The following is a 17,243-nucleotide window of genomic DNA, read 5'->3' on the forward strand; positions in this document are numbered from 1 at the left end:
CATTGTTAACTACTCCCTCCGTTCTTTTTTAATAGGCCGGTTTTGTTTTTAGCGAAATTTAAGGAAATTAAAGGAACTAATCATTGAAAGTGGTCCTCATGACACTTGTCAATAAAAGAAGTGAAATGAAATGGTCCCCGTGACACTTGTTAGCAAAAGAATTAAAGTGAAGTGGTCCACATGACACTTGTCACTAGAAGAAGTTAAGAGAAAAGTGGTCCCAAAAAATTAAAGTAACATTTGACTTTCCCAATTAAAAAACTGTCCTACTTTTTCGAAACCTTTATTTATAAAAACTGGCCTATTAAAAAAATAGAGGGACTAGCTTTTGAGTATGAACAATAAAAAAAAGTTAATTGCAGGTATTATAATGACCACTATAGCAATAACGATAACAAAATCTATTAAGCAGTAACGATAAAAAAAATCATTAAACAAATGTAAAAGTTCGAAGAAACGCTCCAAAAGCCAGTTAATGCAATCCAATATTGTGCATATAAATCAAATGAAACCATTAGTACCCAATGACTTCCATTTTCTTACAACTTGTGAGAGTGAATTATACGAAGAGCCATCTGTCGGAGAAAATGAGTTATTTAATAAATGAATTTTTGGTTTTGGTGTAGTTTGATCTCATGACCTAAGGGTCTAAGGATACTTACTCATTTTTGAGTGAATGAAATGGAATCTTTAGTCCCACATTTTCGAAAACTAAAGAGGTGCTTCACTATATAACCATGTGTTTATGGATATGTTGTAAAACAATGTGGGTGGAGCGGGTAGGGCGAAAAATACATGTATTGACCCATGTCCATGCGCGTATACCATGCACCAAGTTTCTCTTCTACTCGTATTTATTTTTGGTGAATTTTTCTTTAGGAAGTTAATTCCAAAAATATTTTCTTAAGAGTATTATTTGTGGGAAATTCCTTTTACGAGTTTTACTTGTTTTTGAAGAAAACCAAAACCTAACTTTATTTGCAAGTATCTCATCCTATAAATATGACTCGAAATTCTGTTTTCAAAACACACAAGCAGCGACTATCTCTAGGTCTACTTTTCTTCTTCTTCTTATTTTTTGTGCGGCGTTTTACTTCCATCCTTGTTGCTGAGTTCAAGAGTGGGTAACTTGCATTGTGCTAACTCAAGTTATATCCGGCAGTTTTATCCTGGACACATCTTCGCACGTTAGGGTTTAGCATTACTTTAGAGTATATCCGCGAACTAATGTGTTAAGGACAGCTTGTTGAACCTGTGATTCTGCCCTCATCAATTTGTTCGTGGTAAAGTTGTTTGATACGGTTCTTTATATTTATTGTTTGATACATTTGACGTTTCTTCTTTTGTTGCAAGATTCCAACACCATCTTCCCCCACTGCCTTAGTCAGTAATATTTGAAGTTCTTTGGCTTTTCTTCTCAACGAGAAATCGATACTACCGTCATTGTTTCCTTCATCCATTATCAACCTGACTAGTCTTTCTATCTCTTCCCTTCCTATAACTCCATTTTCCGTCATCACTTTAACCCTAACTGCAATTCCAATCTCTTCTTCAAGCATTGCAGCATTACTTCTTTGTTCCGCGTATAACGGCCGTGCTATCATTGGCACACCGTGGCATATGCTTTCTAATGATGAATTCCAACCACAGTGACTTAGATACCCTCCCACTGATCAGTGACTCAATAACTCTACTTGTGAGGCCCATGAAGGGATCACCAAGCCTATGCCGTTGACCCTTCTTTGAAATCCATGCGGTAAATACTCATCTGGGTTGTTCTCTTCGTTCCCTACCCTAGTTAGTAATTCGGGGTACGGAGGGGAGTTCGGGATGGCATACGTGCGGGACTTATACAGATTCAGTCAAAAATCCGATCAACGGTTCGTTGTTTGGCAGTAGTTCGGAACGGCATACGTACGTGTATAATTCGTTTTTGAGATATGAGTTCGGTAATGAAAATTCGGGGTACATCAAATTAATAAAAAGTATATTTTGAAGGTTATATTAAGCTAAAATTACGATTTAATCCAAATCTTATATTCGCAATATAATAAAAATATAGAACAATAACAAGTTAGCTCAATGGTTGAAGCGTTACTTACCAATCTAGGGGTCGCGGGTTCAATTCCCACTACCAACATCTTTTTATTTTCTCCGTGAATCCGAATTGTTCGTGAATAATTCTTTTTATTTTCTCCGTGAATCCGAATTGCTCGTGAATAATTCGAAACTTCCGTATAATATGCGTAATGTTCGGAGTTCCAATAATTCGGACGTATCATATGGATTCGGAGAGTTCGGTATACGATTCGGGAATGATTCGCCGAATTAGTAACTAGGTCTCCCTACATTGAAAAATGTGGCTGAACCGCTGAAGCATCTTTCTCAACCGGTTTCCGAACAACCCATATGAATCGTTTTTGACTCATTTCTAAACCCCATGCCAGCTCAGTTGTTTGCTCAGCTGATAATGACCCACCACTGCCAAACGAAACATAAAGCACAGAATCCTTTGGTTGTTGGTTCAACCACGTGAGATACTCGTCATTCAGTTTCTCCAATGGTGGTTCAACTAACCCACAGGATATATACGTGGAGTACCTAATTGTCGTAGGATCGGATTATCTCGTAAGGATTGAATTGTATTAGGCTCAGTATCCTGACTGGTGTTCAGAAGAATCCCATCAGCTAAGGGAAACCTACATGCATGGTTCAAAAACCACTTATAGGCACTTGTCTTTCGATCCCAAAGGGGATCAGGTAGGTCATTTGGTTGAATTAGTTTACAACCAGGGGTTTGAATTGGATTTTTGAGATCGATAAACTCTTCTTGAACTTGCTTATCAAGTGTGGGAAGATACATCATGAAGGAAAATATATAAGCCGCCGGACGGAAGTAAATGTATTTTGGGATACCGACTTTATTGGCGATATCAAAACCATCTGTAGAGAAAAAATCAGTAATGAGGATACTTACAGGACTAACAGCAGTATCCTTACTATCGTGGCTGTTAACAATGAAAGATTCAATCTCTGGAACAGATTCACGAATTATGGTAGAAAGACGAATTTCAAGGCCGGCGAGATTTGCTACAGATGGAGCAATGTTTTTGGGTGGAAGGTGATAAATTTGAAGAGATTCAGGTATGGAATTATGATGGTTTATCAAATAGTGATTGTAATAGTAGTGGTAAAAAGGGGTCTTTTCAGACTTGTGAAGAAAACAATTTTTTTTAGATTTAAATTAAACACACAAATAAATAAAATAGTTCAAACCTTTAGAGAAAAACACCAAGACTTGGATTCCACCATTGACCCATTATTTGATAAATTCTAATAATTAATATTCATGCAATTTTTCTTTTAGAGTGATTCTAATATTATGCCTTTTGTAGATTTTTGAAGTAATAAATGTAAACACCAAGCATGAAACATCAAGAGTCTTAAACTAAGCATGCTCCATCAAAATGAATCACAATTATTCAATAAAAATCAATTTTTCAATTAAAATTTCATGCAAATAATCATGTAATAATATTGCAAATAAATAATAAAGTTAGAATTATACCATAAATAAGGACCAATGGCTTCCTCCGTCGCCTTGGCTAATGGGTTTAGCTCCTCATCCCAAAAACACACTCACAGATAAATTCATGGCTAAAATAGGTGTTCTTATTGATGAATATAAGATGAAAAAGGAATTTGCAACGCTGTAGTGGTGTTACAGCGCCACTGTTACAAAAGAGTATGGTAATTTAAGACTGCTGTAAACGATAACTATCTACTGCTGTGAAACAACGACAGTGGTATGAAAATAAGTCTGCTGAAGAACGACTGACTCTGCGAGTCTGTTCTTCGTGTTCTTCAGAAGCTTTAATGGCAGCAGCAGCAGCAGCGTTGTCTCCTCTATAATTGCTTCTCCTAGGCTCTCATCGACTCTAAACTCTCTCCTAAAGGTTTCTAAAATTTTCTATGACTTGAACCAACTCTTATATAGTCTTTTAATCCCCAAAAATCTCTACTGAATCCGACTTTTTCTTTTCTTTTTCTTCTCGGCGCTGTTGAGAGAATAATCACCTCTTCAGTGTTTGTACGCGTCTGTTAGCTATAAAATAGGTACCAAACTCTTCTTAAGACGTGAACAAGACTAAATACATTAATTTCCAGCGTCAAACTCTCCCAAATATCTCTCACAAATCTTTGAAACTTGAACAGAAAGTACGTGTCCTGTTTGAACTTTGATTACTTCTCCCGGCCATTCCAGCCCAATTGGTTGGGTCCAATTGATTGTATCAGGCCTGATTAGTCATGCAGAGTCCATACGTACCAAATACAGCAATTGAATCTCCTAAAATCACGTCCAAAATTCGATCTTCAAATCTGCCAGACGCTGCATGCATTTTCCCGCCATTTTTTTAATTCAAAACGTGAAGAAGGTGGGTGCCCTTATCCTGTGCTGTTCTCCCTTTAGCAGCTGCCTGGAAATAGGTCACCCCTTAGTAATTAGGTTACCCCTTATCCAAAATCAAGGGTCCGTATAGCAAGTGTCCTCTGAGGCATTTTCCGCACTTTTTTCGGGGTTCCTCCGGGGTATTTCTGGGATACTTCCGGTACACTTCTGAGGCGCTTCCGGTACGTTATCAACGGAGGTCCAGATACCACATTTTTAGCCAAATTCGCCGCAAGAGATTATTTTCCAAAATACAAATACATAAAATAACCAAATAAGTACAATATCGAGTACTAACAATATATACAAATGAGCTATATTAGACACATAAATGCGTCTATCAAATTAGAGAGAAGATATTGAGATTGAGCAGCGGAGGCTTTGGTTGAGTATACGAAGAGTGTCGCTTGGAGTCCATGAAAGTTGCATAAACGTTTAGCTAACTCAAGATGAGGAACAAGGTGAACCATACCAAGACATGGAAGCATAGCTACATGAGGAATATGATGATGATCTTGTGTGGTACCCATACTAAATGATGGATCAATTTCTTTGTGTATTTGATTTAGGTTCAGGTTTTGGTTTACAATGTAATGTATTATATATGTATGGTTATTTAATAATGAAGGATAAACATGCATTCTGTAAATAGGAATAGACATGCATTTCCTTCAATTCACATAGTGTTTTTTCATGATAGAATATGGAGTTACGAAATTACCTATTTTGTGACAACATGATTTGTAGGTTCCAAATGCAAAGGAATATCAAATCAAGTTGTGCCCATTTGCGGACTTAATGACAAATTTTCATTTGGAACAATGTATCAAGTGGCTAAGGATTGCTTCATTATACTACTAGTACAGCCGTTGCCACAGTTGGTGGGCCGACCGAAGAACATGACGAAATGACACCACTACATGATTGTACCGAATTTGCTTTTGTAAAAGAGATGTTCAAACAAATTATATTATACTTCTAATTTGTAAAACAAAATTGTATTAAGTTGATAATGTAAAAAAAATTCTACCATACAAATCCGGCCCCCAACTCTTGCATCCAACCCGCACCCCTTTTGGGATTCAATCAAATATTATGAATCACACTTCAAGTTCTGAAATCTGGCATCCCTGGCTGGTACCACCACATCTTGCCGTGGTTACGCATTTTCTGCACTGTTTTATGTAGTCTCCGGAATTCTTGCAGAAACTGCACCCGGAATGCGACTCACATCTCCACTGTCTTGCGGTCAACTTTCAAAACCAACCAACACAATCTTTACGATTCATTGAATGACGGCCATCCATGTTTTAATCTCCACCAGTCGCAGCTCAGAATCCTATGCAACTGCTTCCTATTTTCTCAATGTTTCGCACATTTTTCTTGCCTCATCTCTTCTGGGCATTTCAGCTGCTGAGGCAACATTTTTTTATTTTTTTTGCGAGTTGCTCAAATCATAGCAAAAAAACATTATTATGCAGCATACTACTACCATTATGAAGAATAACACAAAACTCCAGTCGTCTAATACAGCAGAAGAAAAGCAAAAATGACACCCGCTTTCAGTAAACAGTGCACTAAATTCCACTCGAAATCTCCACCCGAGAGAAGCCAACACATCCTCTATGACCTATAAGCAGCTGCAGAATCCACAGATCTTTGAACTCTTGACACAACGAGAAGATCTATAAACTTCAGTAATCTATAACGGTGACTTCATCTTCTGGGGCATCCAGATCCCGATAACTACGAACGCGTCGGGGATCCGGCTGAAAGGCTGGAGATACAGCAATTATTGGAGTGGGTCCAACCCGCCCATTCCTAGCAACAGTTCCTTCAAAAGGACCACCACCCTGCTCCCTCAGCATTCGCATTGCAACTTCGGGTGGAGCAGGGACAAAAGGTCCTAGTGGCCCAGCACCAGGAACATGCATCAATACTGGGGGAGGTGGAGCTAGATCAGATGGGAATTGAGCACCATGCAAGCCAGATCCTCCAGCTCCACCGTAAGTATCATAGATTGGTTCGTCAGGATCTCCACCACCACCTGTTGTGTTCGACTGGACATCTCGAGATGGCGAATTCTCAGTCTTGTCAAACCTTTCATCATCACCACCACCACCACCATTTCTATCAATCCTCTCCTGATCTCTGCGATGATGGTTCCCACGATCATCTCTTAGCCGTTGGTTTGGTTATCCATCCTACCCCGTTGTGGCATATCTCTCGGAAGTGGTTGCTGCATGACAGGCTGACCACCGGGAGCATCTGTATCATTCATGTAATTGTAAAAATATAACTCTTCACGCACTTTAGAAGTCAAATCCATCACGAGGTCCAGGTGTTTCAATCTCACATGCTTGTGGACAAAATCAGCAGCATGAAAGAGCTTTGTGTATCCAACCATATTCCCACCCGTACTATTATCAACATGCAATAGATGAATCAACGGAATCACTAAAGTTGAAGCATGTATTATATGATACTTCTGAATTCCAATAGCAAGATGTCGTAAAGGCTAAAATTAACAAAAAGTTCAGAGATATTTCTCGTACCAACAAGCTTAAGGAATTTATACCAAAACTCGACCCACTTCCACCTGCAAAAAAAGACATCATGTTATAGCAAGTTGCTGAGGAAGTGGTAATTTGTAATTGTATTTATACTAAAATATAAGAAAACAAGAATCATAGCTCACTTCTTTAAGATGCATGCAGTCAGTAAGGTCAAAACTTCCAGTTGATGTCCACTAGTGCCAGAGCCAAGGTTCCTATGAAATGAATTAAAAAAAAAAAACTAATTAGACAATATTGAAAAGGAAATTTCCGAGGAAGTGATTGGTATACATGCGCAATGTAAGCGTAAGAAATCTTAACGGTGTGGAACTATAGAAAGCTTAAAAAGGTTCCATGAATAAGATGCGAAAAGGTATCTCAAAAAGTAAGTAGGAATTATTCAAAAATGCAAGGAAATCCAAATAAAAAAGCGAAGTACCTGTTTCAAGAGATTCAAAGAATAGGCTCTCTAAGTTAGGAAAATTTGTTCTCACTGAGTCCGATGTTTCTTAAGTTCTATAACATTTTTCACAAAAAAGAATAAGTTAAGGGATTGGACCTTTATGTCACATACTCATTACAAGAACACATGAGCACATCAATACTCTTCCATCACCGCAAAACAAATGTTAAAAATAGATTTCTTTCCTCTGAAAGCAAGAGATCCTCGTTAAATTCATGTATTCATCCATACCCGAAAGCCCTACCATCGAAGCTTTAAACATATGAAACAAATAAACAAATGTAAGCAAATTCAGTACCTACAGCTTCGAGATGCCCATATAGAATCTTGGCAAACTCGATGACTCCTTATTGGCTGGAAGTTCGGGTTTCTCCTCCTCGACAAGCCTTGCTTTATGCTTCCCTCCATCCTAACGAAAAGTACATAAAACCTGCTAGTGCAATAACGCTGAAAGAAGGTCATTCTCTCTCGCAGGTTCTCTGCCGTGTCTTCTTCTTTTGCTGCCAATTTCTGCTTCATCCTCAGAGTTGGGATCACTTCCGTTTCCTGATTTTCTTCCTAATCTAGTACTTACACCTGGGCCAATGTCCAGTGTTCCACTCTGCAAATCCAATATAAAGTCTTTCGCAACTTTGCAGGAAGCTGCGAGGCAACAGATTCAACATCACCTTCTCATTCTTCATCTCAACTTCAACAACGAAGACTTCAAAACTGCAACCCGAGACACTGCACCTGCACTGTTCAGACTTGTCCTGCACCATCTCTTTCACAACTTCAGCTGCAACCATTCAAACATCTCAGAGCTAACTTCAAAACAGTAAGCAGCTCCTTGCTCAAGCCATTGTCATTCTGCCTGCAGTCACATTCATTTTGCACATTCCCTGACTGCAACCCAGCGTAACTCCTCTATCTTCAACTGCAACCCTGTAGCTTCATAGCTGAAAACAACAGTATCCAAACTAGTAACTGCATCTCAACTGCCTGTACAGCTCAACTCAAAACACCTGCAACACCAATCAATCACTCCCTGTAGCTCCGGCTGCAACTATTCTCACCAAAACCTCAATTGACAATTTCAAATCACCATTACTGAATTTAACACAAGCTTAGAACAATAGGCACTGCACCATCTCGGCTCAACCTGCAATACCCATTTCTCACTCTGACTTCCAACCCATTACTACTTCAGATTTCAACCCAACATCCCTACAACTTTTGTTCGATTCTCATCTTCTAATCTCTGACCAAACCCTTTACTTCTAATTCCTGTTGCATCTCCAATCTGTACCAATCCCTTGAATTCAATCACAAACTTAATTACAACTCCATTAACAATTCACGTAAACTCAGAACTGAATATATATAACTTTACTCAGTTAACCAAGAAAAACCATTACCTCAAATGAGTTCCACTCAAGCAACTGATATCAATTGCTCCTTCACTTTGATTCGATTCAGCTACCCATCTCAAGACCATCAACAATTTCCCATTTCAATTCAACCAACACCTAATAAATTCTTCATCACCATCATTGATTCTCAGAAACCTTAAAATACAACCTTAAATCCTCTTTTTAATTAATTTCTCGATTGGTTCTCAATCCATGGTAACAGTAACACCAATTTCTTCTTAGATTCTCAACCCATCTCCTCCAGATTTAACCATATTAGTTCAACTCCTACGAACCCTAATTCTTCAGAAGCAAAACCCTAACTCTTCACTTCAAACAGCAGCGAGCATTTCCATTCTTCCTGTTGTTAATCGATGGCAGCATTCACATCTTCTACTTCGAATCCTTCTCAATTTCTATCTTCAATCATCTTCCATTAATCTTCTCTGTCTCGATCTCCTCTCTCGGTTTCATGGCTGAAGAAGAACGAAGAACGAAGAAGGGGGAAAAGAAAAAGGCAAAAAAAGAAAGAGGAGGTGGTCGGGATTTAATCCTGCAACCTTTAAGTCACTATACCTATGAATTTACTAAACTGCCCCTCAACAATTAAAACATTTCCAACCTCCGCGGCCCTTTTCTGCCCACTAAATTTATGCGATTACCCTTCATTTTGTTTTGTATTTACACTAATTTTAGTGAGTAATGGAAACATGGAGGGGCCTTCGTAGTTTTTCATCATGGACCATTTTCAATTTTTTTGTGCAAATTGATCACTTACACTTGACAAAAAAGTGGCCATATAAGGTCCTTCCTCTCTTCGCTCGGTCGGCCCAAATATTAAAAAAAATATGTTTTGGTAGGAGACCCCCTAAATTACTAAGTAACCCTCAATTAAGTCACCCGAATTTGATAAATTATGTAAATCTTTTAAAAAAAGGATATAATAGTAAACTGAGCTATCAATGTAATGTTTTCTATCATTTCTTCGTCCAGAATCTCCAGCAACCTCTTCTCTTCCCTCTACCTCAACTTCCACCATTTTCCGACAAATAACGCCGCAGAATCATCTCTAATTATCAACACCATACTTCAGTTGACTCCGGTCACAAAATAATCTCATTTCTGCTTCGATTTTCCTTTCAAAAAACTTACTTCACTTGATTGGGGTAGATTTAGATGATTTGGATTCATAATTTTGGAGGTTTTAAATATCAAGCTTTCTGTCGGAACTCAGATTAGGTAAGCTGAATCATAAATTTGTAACAGGTTCAACCTGAATTTGAGATTTTTCTTTTCTTCTTTTGAATAATTTTTTCGACATTCGAATTTGGGAAACCTAAAATCTATAATTTTGTTTTTAGTATGTTATCGACCTAAATTATATAAAACGTATCATGCCAATTGTTTCTTTTTAGATTCATTTACTAATTTCGCATGTGAACTTTAGCTCAAACCGAAAATTTGGTAGTGCTTCACCTCTTAGAAGCTGGCACAAAGTTTGAGTGTTTATGAAACCTACGTCATTATGTAAGGTTGGTGAGAAATATAAGGTTGAAGTAGAATACCATGACATGGAAACATCGGCAAGTAGTAACTAGGTTACATTTTAAAGCTTAAGTTCCGAATTTTTTGTGGTTGGTAATTTTAGTTCAGCTTTGGGTTTCAGTTGAAGCAAGAGATGGTCCTGCGAGTCTTGTGGTTGCGGTATTATTTCCGAAATTGGAATCCATTTGTCTTCCCATATTTTAACAGAGTTTCCATTTTTAACTTGCCAGACGAAGTTTCCTTTAACTAAATCTAGACCTTTTCAGATGCTTGTCCAAATCCACGATAATTTAGAAGCTTCCAGAGGATGAAAACTAGACAGTTATTTTAGCCCGGAGGTTAGAAATAAAATTCAAGCCTTAACCCCGAGAAAAGAAGAAGAAGACAAAATCCAATGGTTACACCATCATTCAGGACTCTTCTCGGCAAAAAACATTTATAATTTCTTGGAAAACCAAGCTGAACAAGATTATAATTCGTTAATAGATTTCCCATGGAAAAGTATATGGAAAATTCAAGTAATTCCAAGAATTAAACTTTTTGTATGGAAGCTAGCTGGAAAAGTTTTTCCTACATCTTCGTGACTAGGGGCACATAACCCGGAAATTGACCCAAACTGCCAACTTTGCAATTCTCAAGTTCAGGAGACCGAGAATCACCTATTCGGATCTTGCCCTTTCGCCAGAGCTATTTGGTTCAGATTTTCGCTAGGAAATTTAACTTCTTCAGCTAATACGGATCCGATTACTTTATGGGTTAAAGGGTGGCTTTCAAACCCAGATTTGGATAATTTGGTAGGAAAAATCTCGACCATATTATGGTTCATATGGAAATACAGATGCTCGGTGGTTTTTGAAAAGATAATCCCAAACCCAATGCAACTAATTGATCAGATCAACCGATTTTTGCATTTCATCCCTCAAAAGAATAAAACAAAGGGACTGGATAACAGCCAGTCATTGATGACAAACACAGACTGGATAATATTTGTTGATGCTTCTTTCACGGAAGAAGACCTTTCAATGGGATACGCTCACATCGTTTATTCAGTAGATCACCAGACATTTATGCACATTTCAGCGGGTTCGGAGACAGCTACTTCGGCTTTTCATGCGGAAGCGAAATCTTTACAAAAAGCGGTCATCTGGCTAAGAGACAACGTTTTGTCTTGCGTTTCAATAGTAATTGATTGTAAAGTCTTGGCAGACAGCATCAACAAGAACAACACAAATCTCTCGTGGACAGCCGAAAACACCGTTCAAGAAACCAAGACAATTTTAAAAGATCTTCCTCAAACAAATAGAAAATATAATTCAGCAGCGGATCGAATTGCCAAAGAAGCAAGAATAAAGAGCCTTCAACATATGTCTACGAAATTAGAACAAAAAATTGAGCAATTTAACATTATCTCTAATGTATTTGATATAAACGAAATTTTAAATCTTCTGTACTATATTTGCTAGTTAATATAATTCATTTTTCCATAAAAAAAATGTAATTAGGGCTTAACCCGCGCCAATGGCACGGGCATGCATCATCTTCGGTAATACATCAACTGATTATTTTGTCGGAACTGTTACTTAGTCTCATTTATTTAGTTGTTGTGTAAATGTGTTATGTTTGTGATCTAATTGTGGCAATAAACTTTAATTTTAGAAAGAAATTATATTGTGGCTTTAGATCTTAGCTGCCACCATAATTTATATGAACATGATCATTTTTTATTATACTGGCCATTTTTTATGTTAGCGTTGTTTTAGTCCGAGCATAAAGCTACGTGTATGGTGTGCCTCCACGTTCAAATTTCCAATAAGGACGAACTATATACATCCGTAACTTATCGGCAATGCTATTCCCACTCTTTTTAACGCACTACTCGTCTCACTTCTTATGTGGCAATTTGGGCTGTCTAATATGATAAAAGAATGTTGACCCGAGTTACAAAATCACGTGATGTTTTCTCCTGGTTTTTATGTTCTCGAAATTTTCTCTCTTTTAACTTCAGATTCTTTTTCGTTTATCATCGTCACCTTGTATGCGTAAAAAAATAATCCTCATGTTATAGTTGTGAGTCTATGATGGATTAAAATTGACGAGATCAATTTTGGATCAACAAATAAAATTAAGATCCAGGGTTTTCTCATCTAACAAACAATCACATGAGGAAGATCTCATTAACATAATCAAATCAACACAATCCAATTTAAAAGCCCATAAAGTCTCCTCTTGTTTGATTCACTTCTTTATGTGAGTACATAATTTTTTTTGTTCTAACAATTTTGATCCTCTTATTTCATGATCATCGAACATCATTACTGCCAGCAACTTATCATGATTTAATCAATCAATATAAAAAGTTTGACAAGCATAGTTCAAAACGAATCACCAAGTATTATAACCTCTGTGCAAACCAAAAGCCTAACACAAATTTACGCCGAAATCGATTTAAAACCTCCAATTACAAACCAATTCCAGTTTTCGTATAATCTTTTGTTCAAGAACATAAATAAAATATGTGAATCAATTTTAAATCAGATAAATCTTTTCTAATTTTTATATGAAATAAAAGGAGTGCATTATTTATCTTCGTTTACTGATAACAGGGTTTCGGAAAAGCCATAATAGACGATGATGGCCATAAATTGTTGATCTTATCATAAATTAAACCAAAAATCATTGGGTATAAATGTCGACATAAATCAAAGCTACGTGATTAATACATGTGCCCAATAAGTTACAAATTTAACAGAAGTTGTTTAAATTGATTGCACAGACGAAATGATTTATGATTTACTCAAACCTCGACTCTGTTGATCAAAATTAAGAAATCCAGTTCTTCTTCGTATAAATCTAAGAAAATCGGTAGAATCACAACTGATTTCGATATTCAACAACCAAAGAAGAAAAAATTTAGCAGATTTTTACTTATTTCTCCTATTTTCTCTCTCTGCCTTAGATATGGAAATAGAATTGAGATCTAGTCTTTGTTCCAAGATTTCAATGTTTAGTTTTATCTCTCTAGATTAGTCTGGCGACATTGACTTAGTCAATTTTTCAATTTTCCTCAAAGCTTCTTCGATCAATTCTTAATCTTCTCTCTAGATTCTCTCCTCTTCTATGATAATCTAATTCTTTTACGTGATTTATGTTCTTCTCAATGATTTAATTGTTTTATTAGTGTCCCAAATCTTCTTCTGATTTTCCATGTTGCCTTTTCAAAACCCTAATTTCTGATGGTCTAGTATTTTCAATCGATTTCTTTGAACCCTTATTTTTATCTTGATTACCTCATGTTTAAATCAGTTTATTGATTTATTTTAGTATTTGTGATTCTAGTAATCCTCAATTTATTGCTAATTTAATTTTCTTTTCTTTTTCCTGATTAGGTTATGGGTTTAGGGAGGCAACTTCATAGGGTTTATGTTCTACCATCATGAGATTAAGCAAAGTGATATTTGATCTGATTGGTTATTGAGGTTCCTTCTGGGTATGGTTTTCTGCTCTTCATTAAACTTCTTTATTTGGTTTGATGGATACTTCTCAGAAGTCATTATGGATATGCTATTTCTAGCATTTTGAGATCCTATTACTTGTAGGGATTAGATTATTCGAAGTGATTGCAAAGTTAATTTACTATTTGTGAATTTGGGTAGTATTATTGGTTAAGTTCTGAAGAATTTTGTTTTTCATAGTTGGCTAGACTCATGATTACTTGCTGCCTAGTCCTCTTAGGTTCTTCTTAAAACAAGTCTTGATTGAAGAATTCTAAGTGTTTGTCTTTGGAAGTTGATGTTATCCGGTTCTCTCAATTATAAATTGATAGTAAAAATTAGATTTTTAATTATCTGATTTAGGTATTGGAATTATTAATAATTTCTGGTTGTCTTATTATTTCTGTTTATCTTGAGAGCATTCTTGAGCAGAACTTTTGTAACACTTGTGATCTTTGGTTATTAGAGATCCTTTATGTAAGTTCATATGTAGGTATATTGGTCTGTTGAGTAAAGATTTGGTTTATGGGTTTCTTAAATCAGATTTCATAGGGTAGTCTTGAAGATTTGGGAAAAAACATTATATAATTTATTCTTTCTTGTTTAATGGTTATGCATCTTAGTTCTTGAGTCTCTTTGATCTCTCAGAACGGCTGTTAGTGCTCTTCATTTTGTTTTCTCTCATCATCATGTGAGTTAATGGCAGTGCCTGAAGATAATGTAAAGGTCTTAGATCTGATGTGTGACCAATATCGTCACTAACTTCTGTTAAGTAACTCTGCAGATTTTAAACTAAGAAACCTTATATTCTAGGGATGGAGAATATTATCTCTTTGTTATTATGTTCAAGAAGAGTTCTGATATAGATTTGGCTCTTTCTGCTAGGCCATCTTTAATTTTTAGTAAGTTGTTTGATGTCCAACCTTTGGGTGAGCTTGATGCATGTCCGGGTTACTATTCATACTTCTCTCATTAATAAAGGCAGAGCTAAAGAAATTATAGAACAATTTGGTAAGATTGAAGCAGTTGATACTCATATAGGAAATCTTTATGAATCCAAAGTCATGGTTCCTTTAAAGACTCCTAGGACTAAGAAAGTTGTTTTTAATACTACTAGAAGAACATACACTTTGTCGGGTTTTCATCCTAAGTTACCATTTCATGCTTGTACCAAATGTTTTGTTCTGTATTATGATGAAGTCAAGTGTAAGGAATTTCTGTCTAAGAATTTATGTGAGAGCATTACCTGCTCCTTCTTCTAATGCGACTCATGTTGCCCTTTCCAAGGTAGTTTCTGTCTCTAAAAAATGGGAAGGTTCTGGTGCAATAAAAAAAATCTTGGAGTCTCTGCTTCAGCTGGTACCGGTTATCAGTCTAATGATGCTGCACATCCTTCAGCTTGCTCCTTCAGTCTTCAGCCGGTGGGAAATGTAAAAGGTTAAAGTTCTTCTTCTATCCCTGTGTTAAGTTATGTTATGACTTATGTTGCTGCTCTTTCCATTAAGGAACCTTTTTTCTTCCTCGGGTTTTAGTACTGCTCAGTATTCTTCTTGTCCTTTGATGTTGTCTTCGGATTATTCTTTCCAGCTAATCATGGTGTTCCATTTTATCCTTCATTTTAGTCTTGATAGAAAAGGAAGAAGCGGGTTGTCGGGATCTGTAAAATTGGAATCAAATGTTTTTTGGTCTGCTTCGTATACTATTATTTCTCAATCTGTCTTATCTAGATATGGGGTTGTGGTTAATTCTTCTATTGAGATTAACTATTGTCTTGATAAAGAAATTATTTATGAACCTAGCCGTATTACTGTTTTGCCTCCTGAACCTCTTATCACTGAAGAAGAATTTGAGAATGAAGTCAATCTCATGATGGTGGATAACATGGACTCTATGGATGCTGAACCTACCTCTGTTCATGACCTTGTAAGTTTTCTGTGAACTTATCTCTAATATTGTTCTTCCCTGTTATTGTTTTGTTACCACCTTTTATTGTTTTTTACCTTTTTTTACTCTCTTTGAATCATGAAATTTCTTTGCTGGAACATGAATGGTTGTTTCTCAGATAAAAAATGGTTGCATATTTTAAACATATTTAGAAAGTTTAAACCGTCTGCTATTTTCCTCTTAGAAACTATGGTAGACACTGATACTGTTAATAAGTACATTCACCATCCGCCGTTTGATTCATAGAATATAGTTCCTGTTGTTGGTAAATCTGGAGGTTTGGCATTAGGGTATTTTGCAAATTCAAATATTGAAGTAATAGGTAGTGCCTTTAACATGATTCATATTGTCCGTGACATTACCCCTGTTATAAAAAACTACATAGTTTCTTTTGTTTATGGTTCTCTAAATGCTATGGGTATGAGAAGTCAATGGAACTATTTAAATCATATGTATGAAGTTGACAATAAACCTTGGTTGCCGTTAGGAGATTTTAATTTTATATTGCATGCTTCTGAAAAACAAGGTGGAAACCCTGATAATTCTTTTCCACCGGATTTCGTTAGACACTATTTAACTCAGTTAAAAATGAATGAAGTCTTTGCTTATGGTAATCCTTTTACTTGGTGTAATAGAAGGTTCAAGAATCCAGCTGATTTGATTTTTGAAAAATTAGATAGGGTATTTATTAATGATAAATGGGTATCAGTTCTTCCTCATACTAGAGTCACAAATCTAGGTATAATTTACTCAGATCACTTTCCTATTGTACTAAAGTGCTTTCATCAAGAACAAGGACTTCTTATCCCTTTTAAGTACTTTAAATGTTGGCAGTTGAATTCAGACTTTAAGAATGTTCTTACTAATTCCTGGGAGAAAGATGTAAAGGGTTCTTCAAGTTTTATTGTGGCTGGTAAGCTTAAAAATCTTAAGCAGATCTCAACAAATGGAACTTGAATTTCTTTGGTCATATTAAAACAACTATAACTAGGTTAGATTCAGAAATTGAGAAGCTTCAGTCTATGCCCTATACTCCAGCATTAGGTAGTTATATTCTGAATTATTCAAAGAAACATGATTTCTGGTATGAAATTAAAAACTCCTTTTATAAACAAAAATCGAGAATTGACTACTTTCTTCATTACAACAAGAATACAAATTTCTTTCGTAACACTGTAAAAATTAGGAATATGTATAACATCATTCATACCTTAAGAGGCAGTCAGGGCAATTTGTTAGAAAGTAGAGAGCATGTTGTATATCTTCTAACGAATCATTTTAAATGTATTTATACTTCTTCAATGCCGAGTTCTACTGATATTGAAGAAATACTTAAAGATGTTCAGCCAATAATTACAGATGCAATGAATATTGACTTAGTAGCAACTCCTACTATTGAAGAAA

At 36.2% G+C, this 17,243-nt stretch overlaps 1 protein-coding gene across 11 annotated transcripts; it reads right to left on the reverse strand.

The window, feature by feature from the left end:
* Positions 1 to 5,907: 5,907 nt before the first annotated feature.
* On the reverse strand, positions 5,908 to 9,377 carry LOC113330415. 11 transcript variants are annotated; one of them, XM_026577229.1, is made up of 6 exons: positions 8,866 to 9,377; positions 7,767 to 8,750; positions 7,149 to 7,220; positions 7,006 to 7,049; positions 6,807 to 6,870; positions 5,908 to 6,718 (listed from the first exon to the last, which is right to left on the reverse strand). In XM_026577229.1, the coding sequence occupies exons 2-6, from the start codon at positions 7,985 to 7,987 to the stop codon at positions 6,655 to 6,657; spliced, it is 465 nt and encodes a 154-aa protein (XP_026433014.1). In that variant the 5' UTR covers positions 7,988 to 8,750; positions 8,866 to 9,377; the 3' UTR covers positions 5,908 to 6,654. The 11 variants fall into 11 exon arrangements, 4 of the variants coding, with proteins under 4 accessions (XP_026433014.1, XP_026433013.1, XP_026433015.1 ...); XM_026577228.1 differs by having other exon boundaries at positions 7,767 to 8,762; XR_003350266.1 differs by adding an exon at positions 7,445 to 7,521 and having other exon boundaries at positions 5,908 to 6,870; positions 7,771 to 9,377.
* Positions 9,378 to 17,243: the final 7,866 nt, after the last annotated feature.

The sequence above is a fragment of the Papaver somniferum genome, unplaced genomic scaffold (assembly GCF_003573695.1).
Source record: "Papaver somniferum cultivar HN1 unplaced genomic scaffold, ASM357369v1 unplaced-scaffold_118, whole genome shotgun sequence".
Classification (NCBI taxonomy): domain Eukaryota; kingdom Viridiplantae; phylum Streptophyta; class Magnoliopsida; order Ranunculales; family Papaveraceae; genus Papaver; species Papaver somniferum.

Bases quoted from the DNA above. Each gene is read 5' to 3' on its own strand.
- LOC113330415 (XM_026577229.1), bottom strand. From the start codon at position 7,987: ATGAAGCAGAAATTGGCAGCAAAAGAAGAAGACACGGCAGAGAACCTG. The intron at 7,221-7,766 runs GTACTGAATTTG...TTCATTTCATAG, and splicing joins TGGGCATCTCGAAGCTGTAG to GAACCTTGGCTCTGGCACTA. The intron at 7,050-7,148 runs GTGAGCTATGAT...CTTTTTTTGCAG, and splicing joins ACTGCATGCATCTTAAAGAA to GTGGAAGTGGGTCGAGTTTT.